General features: G+C 45.2%; 1 protein-coding gene across 4 annotated transcripts in view; it reads right to left on the bottom strand.

The window, feature by feature from the left end:
- Positions 1-16,584, bottom strand: part of RANBP10 (RAN binding protein 10) — a 134,366-nt gene extending 117,782 nt beyond the window's left edge. For 2 of the 4 annotated variants that reach the window (XR_003567761.1, XM_027846716.1), the window contains exons 1-2: positions 16,329-16,569; positions 14,674-14,785 (exon numbers count right to left, since the gene is read on the bottom strand). Coding sequence is in view for 2 of the 4 variants with exons in the window: in XM_027846716.1 (XP_027702517.1) it covers positions 14,674-14,785; positions 16,329-16,569 (353 nt within the window). In the remaining 2 variants the exon portion in view is untranslated. Of the gene's footprint in view, positions 1-9,614; positions 9,679-14,673; positions 14,786-16,328 lie in introns of those variants that run through there. The other 2 variants (XM_027846733.1, XM_027846725.1) reach the window with 2 other exon arrangements.

The raw sequence follows: 16,584 nt of genomic DNA, 5'->3' as shown, positions 1-16,584 counted from the left end.
AGGAGAGAGCAGTTAGAGTGGAAAAGATTCTCAGGGAAGTTCTCTTTATACTCATCCTGTCACCCAGACAAGAGGCCAACAGAACCAACAAGGGAAGGGCAAGCAGAAAGGATTCTGTTCATCTCCACATCACCCACTTAGAAACTTGAAAATGAGGCTTTCACTTTCAATCCATTTCTTCCTTTCCACTCAGTATTCTTAATGAAAAAGGAAACAATATAGGTCCTCTTTTTCACTTCAGAGAGCTCTCTAAAATTCTGGCTTCTTTAATATCAGCCAAAGTTTAGTGAGTCAAAGTCACACTCATGCTAAAGCCTCTGTCCTCCAAACAGATTTGCCAAGAGATGCCCTCAACTGAAGGAAATACTGACTCTACTGTAAGAATTTCCAAAAGAAGACAGACCTTTACAAACTTTCTACTTTCCTCAGGGAAATGCTGGGCACATACATATCAGGCAAGATTCAAAGTCTGTTCTTGCTAATGACAGAGAAATAAACTCCATGGATTATTCTCCCAGAAAGCCCTCTCTGCTGGACAAACCTCTTCCTTGGGTTGTCTGCAGCCAGGGATGCCCACTGAAAGGGCAACCTTAGTCACTTCAGGGTTCCATCTCATACCATTTCACTGATGGGAATGTTTGTTTAAGAAAGGGAAATACCTGAGAATTCCTTACTTAGAAATGGCATTCACCCTGAGGTCTTCCCAGTCAAAGAACCCCAAATGAAGCAACGTCCAATATCCAATGATGAACCATCAAACTCAACCTACTTATTTTCTTCAGATGAGGAAACTGAGGTGCAAAGGGGCCCAAGGACCTGCCTAAGACAACACAAGCAGCAGATGGCAGGGCCAGGGCTCCAGCCCAGGTCTTTGACTCCTTCTCCAGTACACATATCCTCCCAAAGGTTCCCATTTTTATAGCAAGCTGTGGGCTCTTGGCTCTCTTAAATTGTAGTTACTTCTTCACTTAGAGGATGCATTTAAGACACAGGAGGGTAGGGGACCATTGTATTTCTGCGTTTAGAGAGGGAGAAGAAACTTTTCTTGGAAGCTTGTTTTCTCTTTGCAGTGTTAGCGCCTGGCCAGGTGTACACAATGTTTACTGAATTCAACTGAATTGCATCATCAGGGCTCAGTAAATAGGCTGACAACACAAGGCCACCTAGTCCACCCCACATCTGGCCAGGAATCACTTCCTTGTCAGGGATGACAAGCAATCATTCAGCCTGCATTTGAATACCTCCAATCATGGGGAACTCACCACCTCCTGAGGCAGTTCCTTCCTCTTTTGGACATGTTAGCATAATGAAATTGTCTTTGATATACTCCCTTCAGTAATTTATAAAATAGAAAAGGGTTTGCTTGCTTCTTGCTCCTACAGTATGAGGCTTCATTAGAGCTTTCAAATGCTTTGGATCTTGGGATCAAATATACTCCTAAATTAGATGAGAGCAGGAACTATTTTTTCCTTTTTGACTTGTTATGTTCAGATGCTGGCATAGTTCTTTGCAAATGACAGGCACTTAATAATTGCTGGATTCATTTATTCCTACAAAAAATCATTAACATCTTATGCATGCAAGGCACTTACTGGATATGCTGGTGTGTATCTTACAGTGGCCTGTCATGCTTAGAAAGGGAGAGCAACCCTTTCTTGAAGTTCTCTAAGATTTGCTCACAATTAAAAGGCACCACTTTTGCATGTTGGAAAGCCAGGCTACTGACAAGAGCTGTTAACATAACCACTGGTATTTGGAGGATAAGGCTTTTATCCATCTTGGATCCAAACACAAAGGCTAAAGTAACTTCTAACTTCACGGTACTAAGTCACCTGGACTCCTGTTTTGAACTGCTCCACGTGTAACTGAAACCAGGGGATTGGGAAGGCTCATAGGTATAGGTGTCAACTTCCTTTTGCCGGTCTGCCTGCATCTCAACCCCTCTTTGTTGTCAGGTAAACGAACAGCCTCCAAGTGCTGCAGAGCAGTCTAGGGCTACCACAGGATCCCTGGGTCTGAAGCTGGGAAGAACTTGAGAGAACTAATCCAACCTCCTTATTTTATTTGTGTTTGGTTTTTTTTTGGGGGGGGGGCACTAGGCAATGGGGTTAAGTGACTTGCCCAGGGTCACACAGCTAGTAAGTGTTATGTGTCTGAGGCTGGATTTGAACTTAGGTCCTCCTAAATCCAGGCCGTTGCTCTATCTACTGCGTCACCTGCCTGCCCCTAACCTCCTTATTTTATAGGACAGAAAGTTAAGACCCAGAGAGGTTATGACTTCCCCAACGTCACATGGCTAGTAAGAAGCAAGCCTACAATTCTAAAGGCTGCTCCTCTTGACAACAGATTTTTGTGTTCTGTCCATTACATCACACACCCTCAATATCCAACCAACACAAGTGTTGAAGGTCAAAATTATACTCTATCCCCAAGCACTCAGGCCCAGGGAGCTGGAGCAGAAGAAAGCCAAGTTCTCTAATAACCATGTGCTCCTCCCAGTGTTCCCCAGGAAAAGAGAAAGATCTGCAGGCTCACTGACTGGTTGGTGTGGCATCACAGGTCATCACTACAGGAAGCGACCACTGCTTTCCCTGATCAGTCTTATTAGCATCTTGTCTCTATAAAGAATTGGAGAGTTGGGCCTGAGGATTCCATCGATCTCAGGCAGTTTCTGTTCTAAGGTCCCTTCCATTCTGCAATACTGCCTTCATGAGTGGGCTCTGAAGAAAGGCATACAACACAATATCCTCATGAGGACAGTAGGTCATCAGATTATTCTTTTCTTGAGGTACTAACAGCTTAAATGCCTTGTCTAAGGTCACAAAAGCAACAGCAGAACACAGGCCTCCATCATTTCGCTTCTCCATCAACAGTTCGAGTTACTGTTTCTCCAGCAGTTCGTGCAGCCTTGAAATGTCTTCTCCAAAAAGACACTAATTCGCATGCTAGAGTTAAATTTTCTATTTGTCATTCATGCATGAATCCCCTAACTAGACAGTAAAACCTCAATGAGGGTAGAAACTATGTCTTATATCCCCTCTACAAACAGCAAGAACCACATACCTAAGCAAGGTACTAGAGAATTTTAGGTTAATCAGTCCCAGCTCTCTAGAAGCTTACAAAGACTACAATGAGGAAAAAAGTTAAGGAAATAAAGAACACCCAATAAAAGCATGGGCGTAGTGAGACACCACTGGATTTTTGAGGTTAGAGGATCAGCTTAAATTCAACAGGTACGTGGATTAAGTAAATACTGTACACAGTAATGTGAGGAAAAAACAGGTAAGATCCCACAGCTTGCTTTGAAAGTGAAGATGTTTGGGAGGAAACTTGCACTGAACAGGGAGTGGAAGACTTCTTGAGTCCTGTACTTGCCATTTACTGCCTGTATTGACTTAGGTAAGGTCCACTGTCCAAACCTCAGCTTAAAGAAGCCTGGGGCAGCTGAGTGGCGCATTGGATAGTGTGCTAGGCCTGGAGTCAGAAAGACTCATCCTCTTAATTCAAATCTGACCTCAGACACTTGCTAGCTGTATGACCCCGGGCAAGTCACTTAACCCTGTCTGCCTCAGTTTCCCCACCTGTAAAATGAGGAGAAGGAAATGGCAAACCACTCCAGTACCTTTGCCAAGAAAACCCCAAAAGGAATCACAAGGAATCGGACACACCGAAACAACTAAACAACAACAAAAGAAGCTTCACTTACCTATAAGATTCAGTTTTCTTATTTGTAAAATGGAATGGGGATTTTTGTAAGATGGGAGGGGTGATTTCTGAACTCACCTTCACCTAACTCCTGGGTACAGCCCAAACCAGATAAAAATATAATTGGGAAATGTTTCACAAAATAAACCAAAATACCATACAGCCTAGATAATGTTAATCTGTAGTTTTCTAAGTCACTGTGCTCGGGCAGGGATCCATTTCTATTTGAGCTGGACACCACTAGACTACACAATCCCTAAGGTCCATTTAGTTCTATTTGAGCTGGACACCACTGGACTACACAATCCCTAAGGTTTATTTCGTTCTAAAAACTATGATTCAACGATAGTCAAGGATAAGTGTTGGGGGGAGGGGGAAGAAGAGGACTAGCTCTAAGAGAGTTCCACTCTTAGCTGGCTCTCTTGACGGTCCACTGAGGGAGCTATCAGCTTGCCTGTCCTTAGGATGCCTAAAACAGTCAAGAGGAGAACCTAGAGATTCATCTGGCACTGGTCAGGGGGATATGCCAAGATCAAGCAAAACTGTCATGAACCAAGAGGCCCTGACAGAACAAGGGGCAAAAATGAGACCCAATATTGGTTATGGAAGTAATAAGACAAAACGCATGCTGCTGAAGAGCCAGGAAGTTCTGGGTACAATGTCAAAAAGCTAGAAGTGCTTCCAACACACAACAAACATTTCTACAAGGAGACTGCTCACGTATTCCCAAGACAGACAAGCAGGGTAGCTTCGAGAAACTAACAAGCTGAATTTATCATATTCCTTTTTTTAATGTACACTCTATGTAATACAGTCACGATTTTATATACATTCTGCTTTTTTTCTACTTCTGTAGACATGGAAATACTCATGTTTCATCATGTTCATCAATTATAAAACCAGCAAAAAAATTTTTTTTTAAATTAAAACAAGACTTTTGTCTAAGAATTGAAGTCACTGAAGACAGTAGGTCAGCTGGCCATCAAGATCAATGCAAACGCTACACTGAGAAGCCAAGAAAATGAGTAAATGGTTTTGTGCTCTTTGATCTGTGTTACAGAAAACCTCAAATTACAATAACAAAAAGTTTCACGTTTATACCACCGGAACTAAAGTAAAGCCGTGAGCTCTTCACCTCCAAATTAATCTCAGAATTTCAGGGGCTACAATATCCATTCCTAGACTTCTTTAAGAAGGGAATGATTAAAGAAAATTCACTCTCCAAGTCTGAGCTATGTCAATGTAATGGAATATTAGTGAACCACCTCAAAGGGTGAATGGAAAGAATTCAGAGGAGCACAGAGAGGTGTGAATAAATTGATGCAGGGTGAAATAAAAAGAAAACAATATGCACAATGATCATAACAGTGTAAATGGAGGGGGGAAAAAAAAACCCAAACCTGTGTAATTATCATGATCAAGCATAGATCCAGAAAAGAGCTGAAAAAATGTACCTCCCTCCCCTTGTCACCAAGACAAGAACTAGGGTATGGAACACTGCACATGATTTTAGATAGGGTGCAAGTGTGGGTTAATTTTGCTGAACTGTTTTGCTTTCTCTTTTTTAATCTTTCTTACAACAAAGATGGAGGAGAAGGAAGGACACATTTGGAAATGAAGGTGATCATGAAAACCAGGGATAACAATAAAAACAATTTTTTTTAATCACCCAGGAATGATGTCATCAGATCTTCAGAAACTGACTGACTGCTTTCTTCTCCCCCATCAATGCTTTCATGTTTAAATTCAAGCTATAGCAAAACAGGTAAACACAAAAAAAGAAAAGTTGGGGGAAAAAAGTTCTTGAATCAGAATAAACAGAGGCTTCTCTGGCTGTTGGTTAAAAATAAATACATTGGCAGTTCAAAAGCCTACACTGTATTCTTTGGAAGGATCCTGATATATCAAATATTCATTTGCTAAGGATTGTTTGAGCAGTTTTCTCCTTTCTAACAAACCTATTCCCCAAATGCTACCAGACAAGGGATGTGAGTGTGTGTGTATCTGTCTGTTTGTCTGTCTGTGGCGCTCAGCCAGGAGCACACCAGGATGACTCAGGCTGAACCTGCTCCTGGAGAGACCACAAACTCGCCACTTTGCAGAGTCACCAGAGCCTCCAGCTGCTGGGGGCTGGAGACACACTGTATAAGGAGACACAGCTCAAGCTCCACCATGTTTCTATCTTGGGACTTTCATTCTTGGCAGAGAAACTTTTCTCAAGAGGCTAGTATTCCACAAATGTGTCACAACTTCTTCAGAACTCAAGGAAAGAATCCCTCATGCCACAGCCCTGGTGAAGGTACTGGAAACAATCATGATTCACTTCTTTCTTTAGTTTGGTCACAAGACAAAAAATGACCTGCCCAGACAAGTTTAGTAGCAAATGAAGAATGAGAATGAAGAAAGACCCTTGGTTACAGTGAAGTCATGAATGTGCTTAAAACTCCTCCTAGTGAGCCCTTTCCATAGCAAACTTTCCCCAATAAAAGCTGAAAAGCAACCCCGAAGTGAAACTGATTGTGGAGACCTTGGCTAGCAGTGATGGCGAAGGCCTGAGCTGGGAAGAAGGGCACCAGGCACTCCTCCTGTGTTTGTGCCCCTGGGTAGAGAGACAGGTTTATCCTGGGCCTGACAGGTACAAGGGTCTCTAGGTGGGGTCTGTTCATGAAGGACCATCATCCTTCAGTGAAAACTGAACCTAGAAAGAGCGAGCACTTCAAACTAATCCAAGAAATGTTTTCCAGAAGATAACAAAGAAGGCCAGAACAAGGAGCATACAGATGGTAGGCCCTGGCCCCATGGAAAGGCTAAGCGGGGGCCCCAGAAAGCCAACTGCCTTTGGAACACGTAGATTCCACAGACAAAGCACAGACTGTGTCCTCTGCCATATCTGCCCACAAGGGCCCAACAGACACATCATGCTATGACAAAACAGCCTGTGCAGGCTGGGATAGCAAACATGCTCATCTTAAAAGCTAAATGGAAACTGTCAGTTCATAGATGAGAAATCAGCCCAAAGAAGGAAAATAACTTGCTGAAACTCATGTGGATAACAAAAAGCAGAAAAGGGATTTGAACCCACATCTTCTGACTCCATGCCCAATGCTCCTTCTATTAGACAACATAAGCACAGATGAGGATGGTAATGATGATGATAACTAACATTTTATGGAGCTTTAAGGTCTGCAAAGAGTTTAAATACATTATTATCTCATCTGATCCTTTTCACAACACTGTGAGGTAGAGGCAATTTTATCCCTTTTACAGATGAAGAAACAGAGGCCCTAAGAGGTTAAATTACCTGCCCAGAATCCAAGTATCATATTGTGCTTGTCAGTGGCTATTCTAATGCATATCACAATCTCCTGGGTACCAAAAAGGGGGTGGATGAATCAATGACAGGGTAACTTGCAAAAACAGGCAGAAAACACAGGGAAAGGGCAAATCAATCCCACCACCACCACCAGAGAGCTACTGAAGGGACAAGCTTCCTATCTACACAAGCAACTCAGTTGGTACAGTGGCACCAGACAGTAAGCACTCAATGAATGCTAGTGATGATCAAACGGATAAAAAACATGGTTCTATTTCACACGAGATTATTCAATTGCGACCGGGCAGCTGGAGCGATCTGCCCCATACCAGAGCAAACAAGATACCTGAGTTCCCATTTGTTGTCTGAACCAAGCCCACTGAACAAGAATAAAATCTTGAAACCAAGAACAGAGCAGTTGTACACAGAACAAGGAGTTCTGTTAGAACTTGCTCCTTCCGATGATTTTCTTTATAAATGACTCTGCCGAGTTGTTCCATAGGCAAGAGAAGTCTGATTCCAGGACGTAAAAGAGAACTTCATCTGCGGCCTTTCTCCCATTACCGCGCTGCTGTCCCTGAGAAGGATCTATACTTTCACAACGTCAAGAATGAGAGGTATAAGGTTTCCAGAAACACCTCTTTCCAATAACTCAAACCCTGGTCTTGGCCACTTAGGCACAAAACACTAAATTTTGCTTCTCGGGCTTGCCGCCATCATCAATAACAATATCAGAAGGAAGCACCTTTTCTCTAGAGCCCAGTTTGCTCATCTGATAAATGAGAAGGTTTGACTAGATACCCCCTAATCCAAACACCCTTTGACTCTATCAGACACCAAAAGAGCTAGCCACCCCTCCCATCCAAGAAGCAGAAGGCAACAAGAGATTAGAGAAAAACCAAAGTCTCTGGGACCAAAAATGCAAACATTTCAGGAGACGCAACCCCTTGGCTTTGAACTGTGAAACAAGTCAATAATTTGGGCCAAAAAATTTTGCTCATAACCCTACCAGGTAAAGTCAAGTTGTTTTAACTATTTCCCTACTACACACCCCCCCACCCCAGGAATGAATGACCTCGTGCTGCAAATGTTCACCACTAAGGGATGACCAAACAGAGCCCAGGGGTGACTGTGGGGGTAAAATATGCTTCAGAGAAATGGGGATAGGGCAACTCATAGCTACCCTTAATCATAACTAACAGAGAACATACCATTCCACTGTCCTCCTAGCACCAAAATCCCATGACAGGAACTCCCATTCCAATGAATACTGTAACAAAGTCATAATCTAAAAATACATTCCCAAATGCTAGCAAAAACCTACAGGAAGCAAGGCTTTTTTGGTCTGATTGCAACACATTTTATACAACAGATACTCTCTCTAGTGTATACAGGTGCCTTCTCTAGTCACTGTACAGAACTCTAGTCCTTCTCTTCTCTAGAATTGTGCCTGTATTGTCCAAAAGAGAAGAGAGCTGAGTTTCGGTCCCATCAAGATGTGAATTCATTACCTTTTCACTTCAAAAATCTTCCTAATACAAAAAAGGTTTAACCACTCAAAACCTTTAGCAGCTCCCAATTGCCTTTTGAATATAGTTAAAATTGCTTCATCTGGGATGGACAAACTGACTCCACTCTACCTTGCCACCTTTGTTTTATTTCCGCCCCTCACACACTCTGGGTTCCTAGAACCCCAGGATGCCATCTCCAGCATCTGTTCATTGGCACAAGCCATTCCTCCTCATTTCTACCCATCAAAGTCCTTCTCTTTATTTAAAGGCTCAGTTCAGGTTCCACTTCCTCCATGAAGCATTCTCTTCCTCTTGAAATCTTCCCAGAACATTCTGTCTAGATCTCTCTTTTGATTCCATCACACTTTACTTTGTATCATATTTATCTGTATACAAGCTATATTCCCCTATTAGACCATAACTTCCTTGAGGGCAGTAACTGTGTTTTTTTTCATGGCCAATGCTATATATAGTACCTTGCACAGTGAAAGCACTTAATAAATGTTGGCTGAATTAAATTTAACTCTTCTCACTCCTCCCACCTCGAATATCCAAACAAAACAATTCTCCAGTCACCCACCCCAACCACAAAAATTGTGCAAGAGCTGGGAGTGACAAAAAAAGGAAAAGTGGAGAGAGTAGGATGGGAAAGAAGAATGGATAAGGAAAGGGAGAAAGTGGGAAGAGAAGGACAAGGAAAAGAAGGGAGAAGAGAAATGAAAAGAGGCACATATATGTACATACGTATGTACACATGCGCACACGCACACATGTGCATGCTCAGAGCATCGCTACCACCAGCTAATTCACCACAGAGATTCTCTCTGTAGGGCACCAGCTCTTATGCATGTCAGGTTCTACAGAGCAAGGATGGGATTTTTAGCCACAGATCCATGATAACTAAATTCCATTATATCAAAACAACACAGACAACCCCCTTAAGCTACTACAATAGGATATTACCTGTACTTTAAAAAGATTTTCAGAAAAGGCCAGGAGGTAGTAATTCTTCCCACTTGGACACTGTGTTAGCCAGGCTTACATTTTCTTATTTTCTTATGCCTCCCCCAACGATAATTCCTTACCCTCTTCAAGGTATCCATAGTCGGATCTCAGGGCCCTGGATCTCCTCCCAAATGGCTTCAGGATGGTGGTGGTGCAATGTCCCTGGCACATGGAGACTCTGCAAAGGAGCCGAACCTGCCTTAAGCTGGGGCTGTGACCTCTTGCCTTTTCCAGGACATGCCTGAACATCTATCTACTCTATAACTGTCAAGACCTCGCTCATTAATCTGTAACACACGGCACTGCTTTGGGAAGAGGGTCATTTCAAAGAACTGGAAAGGCCACTGGAGAGTAAAAACAGAGGCAGCAACCTCACACTCATGTGATGAGCTCTGGCAAACCCTCCGGTGGCAAGACTAAGGCCCAGGGAAGCCTCCAATTAGAGAAAATCAGCCATAGCTCCCTGGAATTCTGCACCCTGGAGGGAGGGACCTGGTTTAAGGCTAAGCTCATCGTTTGCACCACCATCACTCAGCAGTACCTATGACCTAAGGGAGAAGGGGCATCAGTAGGATCTGAGGTCCCCACACTGGACCAAAGTAATACCAGAAGAGAGGCTGAACAGCATTCTGAACCTCACCAGCCTCCCTTGCTCTAAGCTCCCAAAACAGACCATCAATTCATCTATGAAGCAGAAAGGGTAGTTTCAGGATGCCCCAAATTCCACTACAGTCAATGTGTCCCAAAACAACTTCCCTAAATGCCCTGAAAACTCCCTCCTGAGAGTCCAGAAGTCAGGCCAAAGGGCAGTCAGTGAGAGCGCTACAGATCCCATGGCTGGCCTTGGGGAGGGGTGACTGTTATTCAGGGGTGGTTAAGACTCAACCCTCCCATTGGTTTGCAGATTAACAACAACCCCATAAACTGATCAACTGTACTGAAAAGCAAACCCGGTACAGGAACAATCAGGAAGAAACTGAAATCATCACGGCATCTACACTAAGTTGAAGATGCTAGAGATCTACATAAAAAGGCCTTTAAGCACCATTATTTAACATCTAACTAAGCTTGTGTCGTAAGTCTGAATTCACCAAGTTGATCTCTGGGTACAATTAGAAACTTTGAATTCACTTTCTTCTGGCACATTGAGATTCTTGGTTGTGTGAAGCAAGACAACACTGTGACCTAGATGTAGGATGTTCAGACAAGAGGGTGAAATTTACAATATCTTTACCTCGGAGGGGGCCTCGATTACTACCATTCTCTAGCCATATCCCAACTACCAGGTACTCAAAGGCTACCAGGTACTCAAAGGCTAAGCGGGACACTTTATATTAACTCAGGAAGTAGAGCCTCACCATGCTGGGCCTCTGGGCAGAACTGAAGAGGCCTGGCTAAAGCAGGCCAGCAGACCGGGCTCCCTCTCATTTCTCAAAAACTTCACACAATCCAAACAAAGTTAACCACCTTCCTGCTTACACAGCCCCTCTGACAACACTCTGCCGCCTGGGCAGAATTAAGTCACTGTTCTCCAGGCAGGGCACATAGAGTCAGCATCAGCAGAGAAGGCAAGCCCCATTCAGAGGTCCTATACCCGGAACTCTGAGACTGAAACAACAACAAGAGGAGAGATGAGTTCACAAGCGTAAGGGTAGGGGGAGGAAAGGGGAGGTCCTCAGAGAGGGCTCACACTTAGGTATGGCCACACATGATGCATCAGAAGGCCATAGCCTGGATGAGGTTACGATCTATTTTGAGAGTAATATTATAGTATCTGTTTGCCAGCCCCACCCTCCGTGTGTCATCACGGAGGACTATGGACTCCAGCAGGGTTGCATGCTGCCATCCCCAGGATGTAGCTCATCTCAGAGGAAACTCCATTTTGGTGCCCCTGGGGCTTTCGAACAAGATGAATCTCAACATCAGTTAAAAGTACTCTGCCATCTTTCTCCTGACACCACTAAAAGAAGCCTGACATCTTCCTGTCAAATGTTCTTTTTCCCAAACACACAATCTGTTCTGCTTGGACTCCATTAAATATCATCTCATGGTAATGGGGCCAAAGGTAGCAAAGGCCACCACCATCAGAATTCCCTAAACTGGATGCTAAGCTCAGGTTTCCAATTAAGGCCTTTACATTTACCACACGGATGTGGGGCTGTACTTCCTAACAGATCACTGATGATTACCTAGTCACATGACCACAGATGCAGTTCTTAATTCAGGTGCCCATTGCCACCAAGAGGCTTTGGGAAACAAATTTGAGCACTATGGTATTTACCACACTCCTCTGTGATCCCAACACTGAAATACAGAAATCCTTTTTTTGAACGTTATATTTATAAGCACACTGTGCAAAGTGACAATTCTCAAATTTGCAAATTAGAAGTTACCAAAAAAAAAGTTAGGAGGACCTGAGTTCAAATCCGGCCTCAGACCAAATACTTGACGCTTACTAGCTGTGTGACCCTGGGCAAGTCAATTAACCCCAAATGCCTAAAAATTAAAAAAAAAGTTTACCAACCAGAGCATGAAAATACTTCGGTACATCAAAAAACAAAACAAAAAAGCAACAATAACCTAGCCACTCCCCTCCTCACCCAATTCTTGACAAGGAAAATTGTAGGAGGGATGACTTTGATATCTGCTGAGTTAAAGTGGTTTTGACACAGTTAAGCATCTCTAAATATGGTTGGGGGAAGGGATGAGCCAATGACTGGACTAGGAGAAGGCTAGCAGGCTGGGAGGGATGCTTATGATGCATACCCACACAAGACTGTGTGATCTAGCCTAGGAGTCATGGAACCCCAACAGTGAGGTACTGGGTGACCTGAGGTCAATCACTTAATCTCCCTAAGCCTTAGTTTCCTCATCTGCAGAATGTAAATAATGCCACTAGCCCCATCTATTTCACTGAGGTGGTCTAAGATCAAATGAGATAATGAATGGACAAGCACCACACAAAATTAGGAGGAAAGAACCATTCACAGGTGTGTCCCAGGTCAAAACAGAATGGTGAACATGACTGCCCAGAGTATTCCTGCCTGGTGACAGCCTTAGTCCTGAATTGTGGCCAGACTAGCCCACCTGCTCTACGTGCCAGGGGAAGGGGGGAAGGGCCTGCCAGGTGCCGGGGTTCACAGCAGCTCTCCTTCAGAGCACACCTACCTGGGTTGTTTATGAGGCCCTGGCCACTGGGGAGCTGTCAGCTGAGTCTCAATCTAGGTTCGGCTCATCTGGGTCCTTTGTCAAAGTCACACTCCTCAGGTTGTCCAAGAGTCGAATTCACCACCACTGTCACCACCACCATCACTGTCACCACCACCACCCCCACCACCACCACCACCACCACCACCACCACCACACACACACAGAGCTGAGATTTAAAGTTGAAAGAGGATGCTCGACTTTTTTTAGACTCTCTGAAGATGACACCCCCCCCCCACAGCAACTTCATGTTCAAATCACCACAGCTCTAAACCTTTGTTTTGTGTAATAATAGCTCCCATTTCTATGGTCTTTTAAAGTTAACAAGGGGCTTTCTTCACAGCCACCCTGTGTGGTGGGCATTACAAGTATTATCATCACCACTTTACAGATGAGGAAACTGAGGCTCAAAAAGATGAGGTCCCTTGCACAAGGTCACACAGTAACTAAGTGCTAGGCCTGGGATTTGAACCCCAGCCTCCTGACTCCTGACCCAGCCCTCTTTCCACAACACAATGCTCGACGCATAGGTAATCTGAGCCTCAAGAACAAGCAGCCTGACTTCTCGCTGGGCTCACAAAGCCTACCGAGGACAGAGGCAGGCCAGCCTCTGGCCCTGCTGACCAGGTCGCCCTCCAGTAAAGCACTCAGCAGAGCTCTCTCTGCACGCTGGACCAGGAAGAATAGTCCCTAAGAGGACTGAAGGATGGCAGAAGTTACCCCGAAGCTCAGAGAACAACCAGTTTGAGAGCTCAGATCATTAGCAAGGGATGGCCTATTTCCCACAGCAGACCTAAGGCTGACTGGGGAAGGATTGCCAATGCATTTGCTTTCATGTTCTTTCACAACTAAACACCTGCTCTGTCTCCAGCCATTAGAGAAAGACAGTTGGTGCAGATGGGGTTGGAAGCAGGGAGGAAATAAAAGAAAATAATTTTCTCCCCTGTAACGACTTTGATAGTTCCTGTGTATTTAGTTTTGGATTACCCTCACTCCAGCTTACTTTAATTAGGACCCTCTAAAGCTAGTCAGACGGGGATTCAAGTCACTCCACTTAAAAACACCTCCGAGGTGCAGCAAGGCCAACACTCATCCTCATTGTTTCCCCAAAGACAAGTCAAAGATGCAGTGTCATGGTTGGAAGGCACCTCAGAAGTCATCCAGAGAGAACAGAAAGCTCCTCCATGACATCTCTAACAACTGGGGAGCTCACCACCTCCTCATCAACTCATTCGACTCTGAAACAGGTCTAACTGTTGGGGAGTTTTAAGTTACACTGAACCAAAAATGTGTCCCTCCACCACTGCTACCCACTGCTCCAAGATCCACCCTCTGGCACCAAAGAAAACAAATCTAATCCCTCCCTCTCCACATATGACATCTCTTCAAGCACTTAAAAACAGTTACTTTATCCTTCCTCAGTCTGTGTCTTCTCTTACTGCCTTTATGAATGCTACAAAATTCATATTTTCTCCCTCCCCTTGAAATCTGCAAGGGATTATATGCTATAAGAAACAGACTTCAGTGTGGTAAGAGCTCTAATAGCAGGGGGGAAGAGGATGGAGGAGTGACCTCACCTATTTCCAACATGACAGCTGGGAAAACCCAATACATGAATGTGAGACGGTTTTGTAAACTTCCCATCCAAAAGAATGAGCAGCAGACAATCCCCCTATGGTTCCATACCTCTTACATCATGCCTAGCAAAGACCTCTCTCTCAGCTGGGTTTGCTGGATGAGACGATAGTGCTAAATGGAAAACCCACAATCAACTAGGCCAAGGATAGCTCATAAGGGCCTCCTTTTCCAGTTGTACATTAGCTTACCACCTGCTGGCTCCTTAGCTGGGGCCCACAAACATCAAGTGGGTGACCTCCAACCCTGACTGACAAGGAAAGCTCATCTTTGAGGACACAGTGAGAGGTGACTTACCCATCTCTACCTTTACTGACAATCTTCACTTCAAAGTAATAAATGCCACAGGCAGCAGGTATGGGGTGAGTTGCACGAACTGACGCAGCATCTTTGTGATTTTTGCCATGACCTGGAAGAAAGGGGTGGGGAAACTTTAGGAAAAGGAACTGCTAACAGCAGCCTCCCTCCTTACTGTTCGGTGATTATTACAGTGGAGCCCAGAACAAGGACTCACCACAAGTAATTCTCACACAGTAAAAGGAGGAATTCAACGACAATTCAATCAGTTAAAAGTATGGCCCTGCAGGTAACTATGTAAATGACCTACAGAATATGCTACGGCTGCAGGTTTTACTTTGTCTCACCTCTTCCAGGACTTGGAGAGACAGAAACAACAGCACTGACTGAGAAACTCTGGCAGCAATACAGATGAAAACTAGGTAACAATGTTCCCTAATAAAAGGTTGTGTGTATGTGACTTCTAAAGATAAGAAGGTGATGTCTGTCAGGCCTCTCAGGAAATTATGGCAGCCACCTTCGGAGCACCTGGGAAGTAGGGGTGGGAGAGAATCAATGTCCTTTTCTATTTACTTAAACGTTTCCACTTAAACACAGAAATGAGGGGCTTCCTGAGCAGGTCTAGCAGAGAGTTGTGCCAAGAGGCCTCTGGCTTATAATTGGGGAGGTCATCACCAATAGATTAACATCAGGAAAACTAGAAAATGGCAAATGGTTTGATAGAGTCTGAAGTACAGAAAGCTAAGAACCCTGTGTTGCAGGGCCCCTGGAGGGCCCAGTGCATTATGTAAGGTGCAGGCAGAAGATACAGAACACCTGCTGTGACTCCTGGAAATTTCATTAAGCCCTCAGGACAACCTTCCCCAGGGAAATAGGGGGGGGGGGAGGGGGACCCCAAACTGAATCAGGCTGAATTCAGAGAACACAGACAAAAGAAGGGTGGAAAGAGCATTAAGTGTATAGGTAAAAGGCTTAGGTTTTAGCTCAAATCACTCGGACTCCTTGGGCCTCAGTTTGCCTTCCCCCTCCCCCCCAAAAAGGAAAGGGTTAAGAGTAGATGATCTCTAACCCTAACCCCAAACCCCTATGGCCTAAGTCTATTTGTGATGAAATAAGGAGACAAAGCTATGAGGTAGGACACACTTTTACACACACACATACACACACACACACACACACACACACATACACACACGAGGAAAGCCCTCTCTGATCATGGAAAGGCCTGAAAGGGAAGGAATGAGCATGGGGATGAAGGACGGAAATTGGGGGCGGGGGGGGTGCGGAGAGGGACTGTGGGCCCTCCCCCCACCCCTATCCCCACCCCCACCTCCCCTCCCCAAATATCAGCCGGAGGCTCGGACAGCAGGGAGGAGATTCCGCTGCAAGGTGCGGTGGGAAAAGTCCCGGATTGGGCAATCACAAGGCCCGGGTTCAAATCCTAGCTCCAGCACCTGGGAGCCGTGTGACCTTGGACCAGTCTCTTTCCCTCTCTGAGCCTCAGTTTCCTCACCTGTGAAATGGGGGATGGTGGAGGGGGCGGTGCGCTAGGCGGTCTCTAAGCTCTCTCTAGATCCCATGAGCCCTGTCCAAGGGGGGCCCGGCCCCGCGGCCCCCCGCGGCCCCCTCGTCCCCCACGGCCCCGACCCCGGCACCTTTGTAGTGGACGCGGAGGTTGCTCTGGGAGAGGCCGATGTAGTTGTACTTGTCCTTGGGGCTCCAGGAGCGGGGCAGCGGCGTCTCGTGCTGGTTGACAGCCGGGTAGAGGCGCTGCAGGCGCCGGGTCAGCTCCTGCTCCCCGGGTGAGGGGAGCCCGCCAGCGCCGCTGCCGCCCCCGCCGCAAGACTCGCCAGCTGGGGGGCTCCCCGCTCCCGGATCCGCCGCCGCTGCCGCCATCTTGGAGGGAGCCGC

Source organism: Vombatus ursinus, unplaced genomic scaffold, assembly GCF_900497805.2.
Source record: "Vombatus ursinus unplaced genomic scaffold, bare-nosed wombat genome assembly UNPS02005286.1, whole genome shotgun sequence".
Lineage (NCBI taxonomy): Eukaryota > Metazoa > Chordata > Mammalia > Diprotodontia > Vombatidae > Vombatus > Vombatus ursinus.
Note: the sequence above shows the minus strand (reverse complement) of the source record. Positions and strands in the feature narration are given on the sequence as shown.